Source organism: Archocentrus centrarchus, chromosome 8, assembly GCF_007364275.1.
Source record: "Archocentrus centrarchus isolate MPI-CPG fArcCen1 chromosome 8, fArcCen1, whole genome shotgun sequence".
Classification (NCBI taxonomy): domain Eukaryota; kingdom Metazoa; phylum Chordata; class Actinopteri; order Cichliformes; family Cichlidae; genus Archocentrus; species Archocentrus centrarchus.
The window spans coordinates 20,099,932-20,118,532 of NC_044353.1; the positions used below are offsets into that span (position 1 = coordinate 20,099,932).

An 18,601-nucleotide genomic window follows, 5' to 3' on the forward strand; every position below is an offset into this window, starting at 1 on the left:
CATAACTACAGCACTTCAGAAGGATTTAAAGAACACAGATCCATAGTATAGTAAACAACCACAAACAGCAGCTCAATTTATTTAGTTTTCTTATATTAAAGAACACTGCTATATTTACAAGGCTTGGAACTGAGTATGCGGTCTAGCTTGCTGTTGTGTCACTGCCATAAGTGTGGTGGGATTTCAAAGTGAACAATAACCCTTGAAGCGAGTCATGGGATCCGGTTGGTTAATGTCCGTTAAAAGCATCAAGTCTGGAGATAAGGCTAAAAAATGGCAAGTGTTCCTTTAATTATGCTATCCATTACATAGGGTTCAGGGGAAATTATTAAAAAGGACTGACAGCCACAAACATGAGCAGCACAGATCTCTCCCTGCAGCTCCAAACTGCAAATGCAAATCCATTCAGAGGTACAAGTAGGTAATGATGCATGAGTCTTGATGACACAAGTATGCATGTGTGTGCATTTCGCAGGTACAAAGTGAGGTTGTGTATGACCGTGTGTGTGTGTGTGTGTACTTGTGTTCTAGTGTGTATGTTCACCTGTAGAGTTGAAAGGCTTAGAGCACCCTTCGAGTAAAGTTCACAGGAGTTCACACGGCTAATTAATACTGAGTGGAGGGGGCTCGTTAATCATACGGCTCTATTTGTCACACAAAACGTTCCTTGTCTATCTGAAGCTCTGTCCCAGTGGAAATCCTGGACAGAGAGACACATACACACATACACCTACTCACAACCTGCTGCAACCTGGCCCTTGGCTATCTCACTCTATCTGTCTGACTCTCTCTCTTTCATCTCATCTATCGCTCTTTCAGTTCCCTCTCACTGTGTCTTTCTTTTCTTCTGCTCTTCCTGTCTTTTATCACTTTGGTGCCCAGGCCTTTGTTTTGCACCATTTCCAATCCCTCTGTGCTTTAGAGTGCAAGCAAATATTTGACCATAACGTGCACACACACACACACACACACACCCGTTGGCGCACTCCGTGTGGCCTTGTTTCAATACAAGCCAATTGTCGTACACAGTTTTAGGTGCTCTGCCGTGGCTCAAATGGACAACGCCGGTTCCATCGTCGGTCTCTGAGGTGTTTTGTAACCTCAACTCCACTACAAAATTAATGTAAACACATCCATCTGTCAAAGTTAATTACATCTCTGAATAATTTTTTTTAAAACAACAAATCAAAGAAATGAGGAATCTGAATGGCACCAAAGGCAATGCATCTTTCTTTGACCAGGTTCCACCTTTAAGCCAATATTTATCATTTTTACATAATCTTGCTGACAAACAAACCCAAAAACAGCACTGAAAACTGCTTGTTACCAAAGCGCTGATCACTTACTGCAGTAACAAAACAATTTATGTCAGAAACAGCTGATGAACTTCACAGTAAGTAATATAATACAATGAAAATAGCTCTATGCTACATTTTGCATGTTATAATACAGTAAATCATCTCCTGTTTAAATACCACTCAACCCTTCCAGTCAATAACTCCTAGATGTGTGTAAATAGTGTGTGAATGGTCAGTAGCATGGTTGGTTTCTTGACGCTATACAGTAGTCCAGACATTAGCAATGACATCAATGCTGTATATAGTATATACCACACTCTGTAGTGTATATAACAATGGGCTGTCTGGGATTGGGGGCCCTGCAAAGTTAGCTAAACTGATTATCACCAAATTAGGACTGATATACTCCTGGATGCTGTCTTAAGAGAAGGTGGGAGCGACCAGGGAGAGTGTTTGTCTACCACTGACAGTTTTCCTTAACCTACAGTAGTGTCCATATGAGTGTGTGTTTCTAAGGCATGCTTCACACGCTTAAACTATGCTTTTCTGAGCAGGTGTGAACATAATATTATCTAAAACTGGGAATTTGGCTGAGAGAATGTGTGTTTTCAGTGTTTTAACTATGTGATTAAATGTGTCTGCTTCTATGTTTGATAGGAGTTTGTGTGGGGGAGCACTGGAAAAATACAGTCTGGACCTGTTGATCTGTGTTCCATCAAAGACCAGGGATGCCTAGAGTGAAGGTTTTGATGGCTGCAGTTAGGCAGAGGAGAAAGACCTGGCATCTGGTGCAGACTGAGGGAATGTGTGAGCGGGGCAATGAGAGGAAACTGGAGGGAACATGGGAGTGGTAGGAAAAAAAGCAGTGTGGCAATACAATTGAAGTATTCTTTGAGATACAAGTCATCGAAGGTAATCAGCAACAATGGCATCTTAATTGTTTTCTTCCCATTAAAGTGGCTTCATCAAGACAATGTTACTCATGACCATGTCATGAGTTATATTGTCATTCCAACATATAAAAGATCATCTCTGATGTAGTTGATGGACCACAGCAGCAGAAGATCCTACCGGGTCCCACTCCCCTCAACTAAGAACAGAAAACTAAGGGTGCAACTCACACAGGCTCACACCAAAAAACAAGACTGTTAAAAATTTGTCTGCTCTGATGAGTCTTGATCTCTGCTGTGACGTGCAGATCACAGGGTCAGAATTTGCCGTAAACACACTTTGGGCCCCTTAGTACCAACTGAGCATCATTTAAATGCCACAGGCTACATGATTATTGTTGCTGACCATGTCTTTTCCTTTATGACCACAGTGTACCCATCTTCCGATGGCAGCTTCCACCAGGATAACACACCATGTCACAAACTGGTTTCTTGAACATGACAATGAGTTCACTGTACTCAAAGGGCCTCCACGGTCCAGCCAGAGCTCAGTCCAGTAGAGCACCTTTGAGATGTGGTGGAGATGCTCATCATGTACTGTATGTGCAGCTAACAAATCTGTGGCCACTGCATAGCCAATGCTATGATGTCAATATGAACCAAAATCCCTGAGGAATGTTTCCAGCACCATGTTGGATCTGTGCCATGAAGAATTATGGCTGTTCTAAAGGTAAAAGGGGGTCCAACCAAGTACTGGCATAATAACAAAGTATCCAGTAAGTGTAAGTTAATATCTTCATTATATTTACAGTATCACTAATGATGTTATTCAGCTCTCAAACTGAATCTTTGACTAGAATTTTAGGTTTGTTTTTTTCCCAGATGAAAACAACCAGAAACTTATTCCTGCTATGATTAAGTAAACCAAGCTGTATTTTGCTCAACCGGCTGATTTTGAATCTGAAGAAATTCATCTCAGCAAATATTTATACAAACCTTGCTGGATAACTGTTTCCCCTGCAATGTGGGTGACTGGGAACATGGCATCAAATATGTCACTGTGGGAGACAAAGAAAAAGGAAAAGAGGGAGTTAGTAACACATACTCGCTATTATGGTACATTATCCCACCAGTTTTCTGAGTTGTTTGCTCAGTGTTGTACACAAAAAATACAGTACACATACAAGACCTTTGTGGAGGAGTGGCATTATGGGAAAGACAGCAACCATCATCACTTTGCAAACTCCATCAACAGGCAGAAAAGGCCAAAAGAGACAAGCATGGGAACTCTGGGTGACCCCAATACACACACACACACACACACACACACATATATACATACACACACACACACAAGCTTGCACAAGACACATCCATCTGAATGTGTACACAACTGATTTCTTTGTCCTCATACATATACAACCACACACCCATTATTCCTACTTAGTGCCATCATAAAGAACACATTTATGCCAGTTATAACACATAGTTTAGTTCAACAAACTGACCACAGTTTATTTTATCACCAGTCTTCAATAGTGTACTTTTTCACTATTCTTTTCAAAATAAATAAATTTAAAAAAAAACTGGCAGTGTTACTACTTTGTTTCTACTGTTTATTTTTGTTACCTAGAAATACTAAACATATCAGAATATTATCATCATATATAAGATTTAAAAAGTTGCAGCTCTGCTCTCTGCCTCTTTTCATTCATTACTGGCTTAAGAATGACTGTTTTGTTTCAGCCCATGATCAAAGCCTTTATCTCAGCGTGTATCTTCCTTTAGAGGCACTGAGAAAACAAACAAAGTGATGGCTGTGTCTAAGCACTTAATTTCTGTTTCAGCCTAGCAGAGAAAGCGCCTGTTAGACTGTTGCTAATCAGGCTGTTTAAATGCATGAAGCCGCAGAAGATTAGAGTTCCACTGCTGGGATGTGTTGGGACAAGAGAAAACTAAGTATCCTTCCTCTCCTCCTCTCTGCCTCCCTCGCACCTTCGGGGTATATTTATCTATCTAATCAGTTGCATACCACCCGTCTCATAGAGAAATATAGAAAGAAAAAAAAAAAAAACAATAAAAGAGGGTCAGCCATATCAAAGACATACAAGACCTGCTGAGTGAATGTGGGGCAAGTCAGAGCCCGTTCTCAGTTATGTTTGTGTGTGTGTGTGTGTGTGTGTGTGTGTGTGTGTGTGTGTGTGTGTGTGTGTGTGTGTGTGTGTGTGTGTGTGTGTGTGTGCGCGCGCACGAGCACATCACTAAATGTGCGTACTTGAGCCCGTCTGTCTGCATCTGAGTGGAATACCGCCTATGAAAACACGCAGGTTTGTACAAAATGATGTGTGGGTGTTGAATAAGTGCGCGCTCCTGACAGTGACTACGTAGTACTTAGAAAAGAAAAAGGCTTACCCAGCCAAACTTGTAGCACACTACAAACGTAAAAAAAATGTTGCTTTGCATAAATGTTGCCAGTTTAAAAAAAAAAAAAAAAAACGTACATCAACAGATGTCGGGGAGAGATCTGAGGAGGTTACTGACTGGTTTGGAAGTGAATGGATCGGGCTGGTATTTGTTTATGTGACACTGAATAAAAAGCAGACTTAAGAAGATGGATTTGGGCCAACTTCACCCACAGGTAGGCTCTGTGCATTGCAGCTGGCCACTGACTCACACATACTTGAGGACAAGCAGTACAGACACAAACACATGTATTAAAACACACACTCACTCTTTGAAGTGTGCACGCACAACTAAAAGATGCCACCCCCCCCCCCCCACTTACTATATAATGATGTGATCCAATGATTGCTATGCATGCAAACAATACACTCATGCACACAGTTGTGTAATTTGCCCATTGTAACAATAACATATTTCTGCAGAGCCCTTTCTGATGAAGCCTTGCATTCTGGCACTGTGATATGACACGCAAGCTCAAACACTTTGATGGTGGTTAGTCAGTCCAACATCTGCACAAGTGCCCTCAACTCTCCCTACATCTGTGACCACCTGTGCTTGGCATGGACTGTGTTTATTCAGGGAGCTTTTGAGCAGTTGGTTTGAGGTTATGTGCAATTTATATTGTGTATGAAAATAATTACTTTGGAAAATGCAAGGTTTAACCGTAGACCGATTTAGAGGCATTAACTGAGAAAATACTGAGGAAACACCAGGAGAAAGTACTGTAAGTACTCAAAAGTCATAACGTTTTAAGTTTTGACAAAACCAGGCACGTAAAGTAGACAAAAGTGGCATGACATGATAGGCCGCATCTTGACAAGTTCCATTCAGCAGTGGTCATGGTGATGCATTGTTGATCACATAGGGCTCGGCTAAGGAGGATGCGCAAGACTGGCTCACTGTGTCATAGGAAGAGGATCAAAGGCTGTAAACCTGGGTTTACCTAATTACACTTGACCGCCTCTCCCTTTCTCTGCCTCCTCTCTCTCCATCTACTCAGTAAATGTATCAGTGAGGGCAACAAAGAGACATATGGAGGTAATTACTTCCCCTTGTCTCTACCTGTCTCTTTTCCCTTTCTTTGTCCTCGACTTTGTCCAAGTCTCTTCCTGCTCGGGTTTTTCTCTACCTCTCCCATCTCAGTTACCCCTTTCTTCCTTGTAATTCTCTTGCCGCCCCACCTATTTCCCCATCTCTCGGTCTATCGCCCCCTCTCTGCGGGTCTCAAATGAAGTGATTAATCTTGTCCTTTCCGCTACCTGTAGCCTCTCTGACCTTATGAAAAGGCAGCGCAACCCCACTAACAATGAATGTGCTGTTCTGACAGAGACAGATAGAAGGAGAAAGAGGCAGAGAGACCCTGCAGACTGCAAGGGGCCTAGAAAGTTCACCTCCACCCTAGGGAGGGAGACAAAGCTTCTGTCATGCTTGAGATATGCGGAGATACTTCCTAATAACACACACACACACACACACACACACACACACACACACACACACACACACACACACACACACACACCCACACACCCACGTGCAGTTGACATCACATGGAAAGCACATTGCCCATATGTGTGTTTGTAGTGCCGGAAGCAGGTGGAGATGACACCTGTGGAATAATGTGAGCATAATAATAAAGCTGCAGCTTCAAGTTCAAAGAAAGGACTAGCAAGGCCAAAAAATCAACACCTTTAGCTAACACCCTGCATTAAACTGTGCTGTGCTCATCGTGAAAGGTTGCAACATGTGAATTCACGCATGGACTGTGTACATGCAGTTGTGACAGGAAAAGTTTACACGCCCCTTCACTCTCATACATGCCCACAACAGTGCAGCAACAGGCTATTATTGTTCTCAAACACCCATAAAAATGTGGTTAGCTTGGGGGAATTCAGTCATTAATGAAATAAAATTGGGCCTCCTTGTTGTAGCCGGATTGCTTGTTGTTCTTCCAGGTTGGCGATGACAGACTTCTCTCGCTCTCCTCTTCCCTCCCTTTTAATTTCTCCCGCAGCCCAGCTGTTTATTTGTTCAGCAGCAGACATCTTATCTTTACATTACTACATCAACACACAGCACTGCCGTTACACCAGTAACACCAAAGGCCTCTTTAACAGCACGGCATGCTGCCATGTCTTTGTGTTTCTTAATGGGCCGCAGAATGTTGAGTTACACAAGTTGTTAATGGGGAGGCCATCCAGAATGCTCTCCGCCTGGATAGAAGAGGTTTTGCAATATCTGAAATAATCAACAACTCCACCACATACAGGAACTTCCCTGCTCCAAGTTGCGTCTCAGCTTGGCAGCAATGTGCCGCTGGTTTGGCTGGTACAGCGTTCATGCTCTAAGTGCTTGAAGGATTAATTTCCACTACCACAGTTGATAGTAATTCAGACTGCTGATTCTGGCAAACCAGAACAATAGTCTTTGTTTTGCAAGTCTAATCACTTCCATTAAACAAGCAATGACCCAGGGATGCCAAATGTACACTGGCAATGAAAGGTTAAAAAAAAAAAAAAAAAAAAAAAAGGAATCCCTAGTTTACATGGTAAGTTATAGACACGATACAGCCACTAAGATGCAGATGTAAGTGGTGAGATGGAAATGCAGCAGATAGAAGTCCTGCTGGCCGGGCCTTCCAATCACCTGAGAGACCTGCTAATGCTAAACAGAAGGTACGCTGCATACTTACTAGTCTGCTAGAATGAAAAGCTCTTGGTGTGCTCTAGAGATGCACTGTGCTCATTCTCAACAAACTTAAGTGGCCAGTTGCTTAGAATAACACACACTGCTGCTTTGAGTTGTCAACAGTCAGGATGATGTGTTAAAGTGCAAGAAAGCTCACAAATATGATGCGTGCAAAATTTTCATCATCAACATACTAAGCGGGAAAAAAGCTTGATGAGGCCGACGAGACAGTGTGATGTGCAGTGTGACAGCTAAAGTTACTCACCTGGAAACAACATTCAACCACCGATGCCCCATATTGTTGAGAATATTACTTCTTTAAAAGTACAGTTCATTTTTAATTACATAAACATGCAAGAACATTCCCTGACAACAAGCAGCAGTATGGGACAGCGAGTGAGAGAGAGAGAATAAAGGAAGAGACGAGGGAGGATTAATCATAAAGCAATGAAGCATTCAGGGAGGATGTTTATGACTTAAAAGCTCCAAGCACGCTTCTTTATTCATCATGAAGCACCACCAGCAAATGGAACAACCAGGTCATACCAGCTGCTGCCAGTTTCTTCACACTGGTCTTCCGACTGTGTCGTATTTGATCAAAACAAACCACAGACATCCCCTCCAACCAAATCAAACGTGTAATGAATGATAGTACGAGAACAGGCTAAATATACTCCAAGATTTTATACAATTGATACTATACTATTTATAGCATAAGTATATACATAAACACACAGTTATATGCAATGCTGAACATTTCTGCTGCAATTTTTTTAAACATATTTTTCAACATTTTTAGACCTACTGTTTGTCTGGGATGAATTGAAGTGAATGCACCTCTACTGAAAACTGAAGAATGTTTAAAATTCTTACTACAATTTAAGTGTATCGGACTGATGTTTTTATTTTAAAGATCTGGTGTGGACTAACATCCACATGGTTGGAAGACTCAAGAGGCCCAGTCAGTGTACAGTTTAAATGTTGGAAACCAACAGAGGCCAGGGAGTCCACTGTGTTAAAATCACACACCTGGATCCAGAGGTTTACAAGGGGTGTAAACGTGGATGCATCCGGTTTTAAAACGTAAAAAATGTGTCTCAGTATGTGTACCCGGCAGAACCAATGCACCTGAGGGCCAGAGCATATATGCTGGTGATCTGGTTGACCTGCAGACTTTTACTGAAACACTGCTGAAGGAAACTGTCATTTATGTGCCCTGCAATGACTGGACCACCTGAGAGACAAAGAAGAGGTTCAGGAAAGACTGTCAAAGTCTATGTATGTATTTAGGCTCCTAAATCCAATCCATGTGACTTTAAAGGTCCTCAAATGACATAGTAAGGCACACATTTATTACCTTAGTTGTGTTTATTCCAACTATGTCAGACATGTTACACAATACAGCATTTATTGACAGTGCAGGTGAAACACAGGCTGAAAATCTATCATTACAGTGATGAGATCCATACTGTTCTGATTCTGCACTGTCAAAAACATACCTGGCTAATCAGCAATCTATACCCAGTGTTTGGCAAAGATGTGATATACAACGTTTAGAAACTCAAAGTACCATCAGGCAACTGGATCGTTCGTGTTTTGGATCAAATTCATAAAAACTAAAAATTTGTTTAACAGAACAGACGTGCGTATTTGTCCAGTTACATTAGAAGGTTAAAGCAGAGGAAATCACTGGAAAATTGTGGCCACCTTATACAACTTTAGACCCCAGCGGTCATTCTTCCAACTTCTGATATAATATCAGGTTTACCTACCACTGGCATTGCCACCTTAAACCCTGCCAGCCTGTGAATGTCCATTTCAGATTGACCAGTATAGCCTTATCACCTTCTCACATGCCTGAGACCTACAATAGCACCACTTATTTCCATTCACCTTATTTCTTCTTGCATGTCGACACAAAGATTTGGAGAGAGAAAACCAGAGTCAGATTTCTTTACGAGTGCTGAGAAGCACCCAGAAGAAGCAGGGAGTACCAGACAACTTGGGCCTTCAACCAGACCAAGCTTAATCAACACCTTGTTAACACACTTGTTTTTAAATAAACAAGCAAACATATATACATATATGCAATTACAAAAGCTATTTTACAAGAATTTCCAACAGTTTTAACAGCTAGCAATGATAATTATGCAAAAGTAAAGGAATCTCATTGCCTTCCCATTACTGCTGCTTCAAACACTGTCTCCCAGCGCACACACAACAAAAGTGTACACACTCGGGTTGTTGTCGGGGAGGTGAGAGTTAGTGTTTCATGGCAGTGGAAGAAAGAACCAGCCTGATCGGCAGATGTGAGGAGAAAGGAGGATGAACCACAGGGCAATAAACTTTGACTGTTTCTTTACTGTCAATTTATGCCCCACTACAATATTCATAAAGCTTAGAATTAGTAGATTTTTGTCATATTACAGTTAAACGCTGAATGATTTCCCAGGGAAAGTATCAGTTCTAATGCATTCTCTCCTTCTCTACGGTATCATGTTTATGCATTTTTTTAAACATCTGATCTGTAATAAGAAAACTGATAAATACTTAAATTTCACTTAAGTTTCTGACTACATTGCTGGCCTTCTGGTGACATGGGCAGAGAGTTCCTGCCTCCTTTTAATGGAATGCCGTGTGTATTAAATGTGACAAGGCTGTCTTACAGGCATACCTGATGATCCAACACATACCACCTGCTGATGCAGTCATGATGTCAGCCTAAAAACATCACAAACATGTCCAACCCTGCTGCCTCTCCCTTTCTCTCCTTTCCTTCTCCTTTTCTCCATATAATGGTAAGGCTACCGAGCCACTGCAGCGCTGTATTAAAACTTATTTTTTCCTCTGCTTATTTAAACTTAGTTTCATCATGCTGTCAGTGCAGTCCACATTTTCAGTACTGGATTTTCACACCTTCCCAATACCCCCTTTCTCTGTTCGTCGCCGCAGGGCAGGAAAAAGCGAGCTCTTCCTCCACTTAAAGAAAAAAAGGGTCAGGCTGAATCAGGTGCTGACAGGACTAAGCCTCTAACCTCTCTGATGTGTCTACAGGGGAAATGTCACTCGAATGAGTGAAAGAGAGAACACGCTTTTCCTCACTGATCTTGCACAGGCAGAAGTAATTATACTGAATGCACACAAATATACACTATAAAGCTACAACAACCCTATACATTACGTACAGGTGCCAAGAGCCATTCCTCTAATACTCTGCCTCTCACACACACAAACACACACGCATGCACATGTATCTTGACATGCTGCCTAACATCAAAAGGCACACCGTTGTCCCGCGGGCATGTCTTTTCCTTTCCACTCTTCCCTGCACTCCCCCTCCCTCTGTCGCTCCCACCTTGCAGAAGACAAGAGCTAAAACAAGATAAGCATTTGAGAAGCAGTTCAGGGTCCCCATTGTCCTTTGTCAGACTTTAAACCTGAGAGGTGTTTACACAACATAGCACATTACACATACACATGCTCAAACACATAAATGAAGTAGAGAGAAAACTCTGAAAATAACCTGGGGCTACAAGGAAGAGGCAGAGGTGACGAGTAGATCTCTAGAAGAAGAGAACTAAAAGAGGTGCACCCTGGGGAGCTAGTAAGGACTAAAACTGTTACCATAGTGTGTGTGTGTGTGTGTGTGTTTGTAATTATCAATTGGCACTGTGGGCACTGAGGTAATGGTGCACTGGGTGCTTTGGAAGAGAGAAATAACTGACACTCACTAGCTGACATCTGACTGACGTAAGGCCTTCCCTGCTGTGAAAAGACAGCTTCAGACAGACTGCAGCCCTGAACCATGATGAGCAACTCGCTACCAACTTGTGTAGAATATGCCAACAACATGGAATGTGGTAATGTTAGAAACTTATTAACCAGAGACAAATGCAGCACTTCATTCCATACAACGAGAACTGAAATTTTCTCACTAAGCCTTGAAAAGTATTCATTTTATTCTCGATTAAGGAACTCGTTTGTAATCATAGATACTCCTTTTCCTCGATATTCTGTGCTCTGCTCGGCAGTGGCTCTGTAGTGGTTCACACATTTGCATTCCAAGCAACAGATCTCCAATTCAATCGTGGGAGGAGACACAAATCCCTTTGGGGTTGTGGCAGGAAGGGCATCTGGTGTAAAAATCTGCCAAATCAAACATGTGGAGCTACCCACTGTGGCGACCCTATGTGAATAAGGGAGCAGACAAAAATGGTTTTCTTCTGTGCCGCACTTGGTGCCCTAAATTAATATTCCAACTTCTCTGGCTTGAAACATTTTGGCTATAAACACACCAAATTCAGGAGAGCAGATACAAAATTTTGTTTGAACCTAGAATTTATCAATATTAAGCAACCCAAAATGTGGGACAGATTTATCAGTTTAGGATCCTTCACTGAAAATTGACAAGAAATTATCTGACCTATTCTGAGTTTTTTTTATTATTAGTGTTTTACCTATTTTAGGAAAAGCCTTGGTTATGGATTCTCCCTCAAATACCGTAATGTGAAAAAAGAAAATTTTCTATGCAAAGCTATATGTACAATGTTACTGCTTCCATGGGAATTAAGAAGGTATGTAGCAGCCAGGCGCTGCTAATCAAATGCATTTCATTAACTGACCATCAACAAGTCTGACCACCTCTATAAAAGCAGAAGTTTTGGCAGTTTGAGACCAAAGTGCACAGCACCACGTTTGACGATAACCAAACACTGCATTATCAGCACAAATACCTCATACCAGCTGTCAAGCACAGTGATGGAGGGGTGATGATTTGAGCTTGTTTTGCAGTCACAGGATCTGGGCACCTTGCAGTCACGGTTTCAACCATAAACTCTTCTGTATAGCAAAGTATTCTAAAGTCAAATGTCAAGCTGTCAATCCAACAGCTAAAGCTTGGCCAAAATCATCTAATGCAACAGGATATATCTCAACTTTGGCTAGAATAAATAAATACATACATTTTTAAAAAGAAGGAATCAAGGTGTTGCAATTGTCCGGTCAAAGTCCAGACCTCAACCCGACTGAAATGCAGTGGTGAGAGAGCTGTGCATAAACAGACGCCCACAAACCTCAATGAACTGAGGCAAGAAGAGTGTGAGACAATGTGAGACACTGTGAGGTAAAGTCAGACAGTTATTGCTGCTAAAGGTGGTTCTATGAGGTAATGAATAAAGGGCTGTCCTTAATTTTTCACAGGACTACATAAAGTCCAGTGAAAACCTTTTTCCCATGACTGTACTTACAGGTTTTTGTTTCTGCCTTTAACCCTTTTAGGCCTTATGCATCTGTGTGTCCCATAATGGTTAACTGTACCTAAGGTCAGTTATAATTGTGTACAGTGCCATGTTTGATTTCATGCGAATGAATATGTAGGATAAAAGTTGGCTTGTGCACGACACTAACTAGCAAGTGTTTGGTCCTGTTGTGTGGACATGATGTTCCTGCAACCATTCAGTGCCTTTATAGCTCAGCCATTCCCAAAATACTACCCACGCACTGACCACCACATTGTGACAGAGCAGCCCAGCGCCTTACAGAAGAGGCTCGGTTGGCCCATGGCCTCCTATTGTATACATCCCGTCTGCTTTGTCTATGCTACTGCGATAGATTCCAGTGCACAGGAACAGACAACAGTCTCGTTATAGTGTGTTAATTCTCCCATGACCTCTTCGTTGGTTTGATGGTGTCACTCTGTTTGAGTTTTGTTAGCTTGTTTAGCATAATTTAGGCCATAGTAGGCTGACTAGTCTTTTCAGGACATATTTCCCTTCAATAATATGAAGACCAAATAAACTGTCTATCAAGAGGGTTCTCATGTTTGCTCAATTAAATGCAATAAAATTGCTTTTTTGTATAAAATGAATACTTGAAAAGATCTGTTGCATGCCAGCAATTTACAGCTTGCAAGACTCTCACACAGCAGTTTAACATTTTTGCTCCTCTTTACTACTCCTGAGGCCAATTTTGGTCAGTGAGACTGAAATGAGGTGGAGATGATTCACTGCTTCTTCCACCAGCTGATGCTCAGATCCAATATGTAGGTGTTTCACTTTACTGCAACACAAACATGGATATGCAGAGTGCATCCACGTGTGAGCAGAAACACAAATGCACAGACCACTTTGTTAATAACGTACGTACATGAGTTCTTGCACACAAAAACTCCACACATGCAAACACACAAAAGACAATGAACACACACACACACACACACACACACACTCACTCATACAAACATCCTCACACTGATGGTATAAGAAGATGAAAGGAATCATTCGAGCTGGAGAACTGTCCTACACAGCCTTGGGCCTCTAGACACCACTACCACTCTATTACTCACTACTTTATGAAGAATTTGATGAGAATTGGATGGACTGAAGAATGGAGAAGGATAACAGGCTGGAAGAGGCAACAAGGGACAGGTTGGGGAGACAGGGGGAAATGAGAGAGGATGAAAGTTTCCAGTTCTTTGTGCAGATGAGTGTGTTTAGCTGTGTTTGTGCATACATGTACATGTGTGCGCTTTCCGACGTGCATAGTTGGGTGTTTATCTGCACTAGCATGCAAACATGCAGCCCGGCTGATATGAACTTCCTACGAATGTTGTGTTTTTGTGTGTGCACTGTGATTTGTATGGGCGTAAAGGTGTCTGAGCTGAAGCAAAGATGTGATATGCTGGGGGAGGTGAGACTGCTGGCCTGTTAGTTCTCTATGGGCTGGATGATGGTGGGGATGGTTGAGGTTCAGTCAGGCCTGCAGGTCTCCTGCAGTGAGTGACCTCATCGGCTGGCCCCTGGCATTGTGGCAGCAGCACAAAGCCATGCAGGGGACAGATAGAAGACTACACATGAATGTGGGGGAGGGACTGGATGTGAGTGTGGATGTAGACGTGAATGAGCCTGCATGACAGAGAGGGAGAAAGACAGGAAGAGAAGAACGTACAGACGGAGAAAGAAGTGAATTCTAAAAACGGGGAAAATAGAAGACCACCAGGTTCTCAGGAAAAACAAGGATGAGGACACACGGAGAGCCAATGAGGGGACCGGGATGACAGGAAATACAAACACACACTCAAACAAACAGACTAAACAACACACAACACAAACCTGCCAATTTGTTCATGCTGCATACTGCCCACCATAAACTACCAATCATAGACAGAGTCAAACATCCTCACATCTCTTCACCTGAACACACAGAAGAACAAGTCCTCACAATGATGGGAAAAGACACACAAAGCCAATGGGATACTTGGTCAACAGCCATCCTAAAATCTTGAGAAAAAGAGATTTGGGTGTGAGAAGGTTCACAGCCATTCTACATCCTGTTTACCCTGCACTGCTCGGAAGACCATTGGGGGGGGGTGTCACCCAATACAAGTGTGCAAATGTGTATGCCTATACTGTAGGCACACACGCACACACCTTGTATGTGTTTATTGATACTCTTTCCAGAACAACAAGTGAATCTGTCTGGAAAAAAAGCAGTGATAGTTGATACCTCTTATCTCTGTGTGGCAAAAACACCCCCTAGGGGCTGCTATATGGTAACAACACACTCCGCATCACTGAGTGGAAGCTGATGTAGGAAATGCGTGGATGATTTTTGTCACATCTGACCAAAACACCCTTTGTAATTATAGAAACAACCTTTGGGTTTCAGATATTAACCCACTAGAGAACAAAGCTCAATTTCCACATCAGTTGTGCTGAGCGATCAGATATGATGATGACAGCTGTGATCATCTGATTATGCTAGACAGTATACTATCTCCCACTGCTTTGTCCATTCACACAGGCCTTAAATAAACTTCCGTTGGAACACAAGATGAGACAGATCTCCCCGAGGCCCTTTCGGTGCCTTTCCCTCCGCTGTTGTTTATATGTTTAAGTTTTCTGTCGCTCGTTAATTTATCTGTTAGTGCTTTTGCACTTCACGCACACGCACACGCACACGCACACACACACGCACACAGAAAAAAAAAAAAAAAAAACTGCCCATAAACTAAAGATGTCCCCTGTCCATCAGCAGGGGCTAGTTGGGAAGGTGCAGAGGTCAGGGTTTAAGGGCCAAAGGTCATCTAATGAGTCACTTCATCAACTCATTAGTCAGCTAGTTAATTTGAGGATTAAAGCAGGCAGGATGAGGTAAGCACCACCTCTTTACACCCCTGTTCCCCCAGTTGTGACCTTAAAATTTAACTGCCATTGTTTTGTTGTTATGCAGGTAGTGCTTCTTATAGTTAGTAGTAAAACTGGTTTACTTCTGAACTATCATTTGGAGGGTTTTTTTTTTTAGGTTCTGGTTCTCTACTTATCAGAGATAAAGAGCAGCTTTTGCTTGAATTACATTCAGGTCCTGACCTGAAAAGATTTAACAACTCCTGTTACCAGATGGCAATGTTATTTTAAAATGCTGCAAACTCGGCCAAGACAGCTCAAGAAATGGGATAAACAGGGTTTCCTCGTGCCTGCCAGACTATTTATGTGGACAGACAGAGAGCAGGGTTTCTGCTGTGTGTACTGTCCCCATGAGAGCATTTTGTGGTAAGAGGGCATTGCATTAATGGAGGCAGGCAGGAGTAGACAACCTGATGAGACTATTTGTGTGTTTTGTTTGTGTCCAGGGAAGTATAAATGCAGTCCTGAGAGACCTCTTCGAGAATTAATGTGATTTCTCTCAATCGTCGCTCTCACATACTGAAAAGTGAGAAGTCATCAAGGTCGTTTAACCAGGTGTGCCAAAAAAAAAAAAAAAAAAAAAAAAAAAAAAAATTGGCCAACATTAATACATACATGGCTCATTGCTATCAAAAGGCTGATTTCATATCATTTCAGTAGGAAGTGCGATAAGAAAAACGTGTTTAAATAGCCGATAGAGCTTTTACTTACCATATTAAAAGACTGGAACACAATGGGCCTTTAACTGGAGGAAATGTTAAGATAGGCTGGCAAATGAGGGCACACCTGGATAAACAGGCTGCATTTACATGCACACTGCATGTGCACATGTATATACAAGTGCTGTAAACTTCAAAAGTGACAGACCATATCCAAATTGGTACAAAAGAAAGTGTGATGTGGCTCTGTTATCAAACCTGATATTTTCCTATTTAAAAACATAATCTGAAAATTATTCTCAGTGCTGTAAGTTAGCTGAAACCAAAACACAATAATCAGACATCCTAGATAGTAATATGATAACTACTGTACAGCTCCAGTATTGACATGGGGTCATTTGGCTGACCATAATGTGAAATCAAACACCTGTTCCTTGGTTATCTTAAGTAACCACATGTCTGTTTGTAGGGACATATCATAATGAGGTCATTATGGCACCTAATGGGTAGCAAATAGAGGGGTCCGACCTTTGGCTTGCTGGCAGCAATGTGACAAAGGTTCAGACGTTACTGTAGAGACCAGTCAAGGTCAAAGAGATAAAAACAGAGTATTTTCTTGTGTTTTTCAATAACTCACAGTTTTTATCAATAACAAAGCATTCCTGACTTTCTGCTGAGTTCAGAATGGTGTTTTACATGGATGATACAGTTAAAGTAGGGTCAACATGTCTATGCAAACCTGAAAATAACCACAAAATTAACCTGGAAATAGTCAAAAAAAAAAAAAAAAAAAAAAGATGCTAACACATAAAACGAAGAAGCAGTATTTGCAATTCTGAACTATTTCTAGGTCAGCAAGCAAATCAGTGGCATTCACCACATCAACGTTGGTACAGATCAGTTTCTTTGAGTTGTTCATTACTCCTTGAGCATCAGTTCATTACACTCAGGTGGCTTTGGATCAACTCACCAAAAGCAAGTGTGAGCAAATATACATTTTTCAAAGTTTCCAAAGTACCATTGACCAAGGCATTCATTTAGAATTGGTTTCTGGGTGCTGCTGATCACTGATCATAATACTGCAATGGGTTACAGCAGAGTCTGTAAATCTCTTCTTAGAGGAGAAAAAAAAAATGCAATATCGACACTTTAGTGTATCGATTAATCCTTTTTTGATATCTCTGGAATTCATAGAAGTGTGTGAAGATAAACATGAAGAAAAGTTTGAAACACACTGAAAAACAATTCAAGTCAGGGAGTGTTTGGGGATGTTCTGGAGTTGGACAACCGCACATGCGCACCGTGATTTGCCAGAGACATGCTGCACTCTCAGATTTGCATTTCTGTGGCAAATGATTCATACAGCAGCAGCAGCAGCAGCATAGTGAGCCCTGACACTTAAAGGACCATCCTTAAGGCAAGAAATACTGACTGTCGTGGACATTCCTTTACTTTCACCTGACCTCAGACTCATCGGGCACTTTGAGGAGAGAGAAAGCAAAGCAACCCTGACATCACAATAAACCCTTTGATACACTTTCAAATTATACTGTGATAACACACACTTCCAGGTTTTTGTAGATTTTTGAGTCCGAGCAGTTCAAATGCATTCTGGTATTAAAGTCAAATTCAAACAAGCAGAAGTATCTTCAAAAGTGTTCTCTGAACTTTGGATCGAACTGTGTGGGTGTCAGAGGATAAATACAACTTTTCAATGATGAAAATACAAGAAAATTGTGTATTTCTCCTTAAATCTCCCTTTTAATAACAAAGTTTTTTTTTTTCATTGAAATCTGTAAGGCAGTAAAACCTGTTACAGCTGCTTTTCCAGGCATCTGAGGAAAGATGGACTACACACACACACACACACACACACACGGCTGGTGGAGCTCAAAAACTTTGAGGTCATAAAGTTTGACATATGGAATAGCGTGTTAATCAAAGGGTCCATGCTCCCAGCTGGAGCAGACACACTGGGAAAACATTCTCACATGCATGCTGGAGAATCCACTTGCAATGTGTGTCTATCCATGTCTGTGTGTGCATGTTTTTCATAATAATGTAAAGCCTGTCATCCTTTGTAGTGATGGTGGGACTTGTGAGCCTGGTTATGCACGTGCGTGTGTGTCTGTGTGTAAGTGTGGGTGTTTGCTTAACCCTGGCACAATTTTCTGTTCCCAACACATTTGTAAATCAACAATATTGTATTAACACATAATAAAATTGTTTTTACTTAAAAATGGACCTCCTGTTTTAAGGTTTTCTTTATTACATATATTAGATGGTGATATTAAACATGGCTAAAGTTTCAAATAATGAGGTCACAGTATGTACAAGTAACTCCTTTTAAGCCAAAGGCTTCAGATGGCTCTAAATGTTTGGTTTCTGACCATTTTTTAATGGTGATAATGATTTTCTTT

At 41.5% G+C, this 18,601-nt stretch overlaps 1 protein-coding gene across 2 annotated transcripts in view; it reads right to left on the reverse strand.

Moving 5' to 3' along the window:
* Nucleotides 1-18,601, reverse strand: part of prkar1b (protein kinase, cAMP-dependent, regulatory, type I, beta) — a 62,728-nt gene that overhangs the window by 22,084 nt on the left and 22,043 nt on the right. For both annotated transcript variants that reach the window (XM_030735338.1, XM_030735339.1), the window contains one exon: nt 3,185-3,246. In XM_030735338.1, coding sequence (XP_030591198.1) covers nt 3,185-3,246 — 62 coding nt within the window. The remainder of the gene's footprint in view (nt 1-3,184; nt 3,247-18,601) is intronic.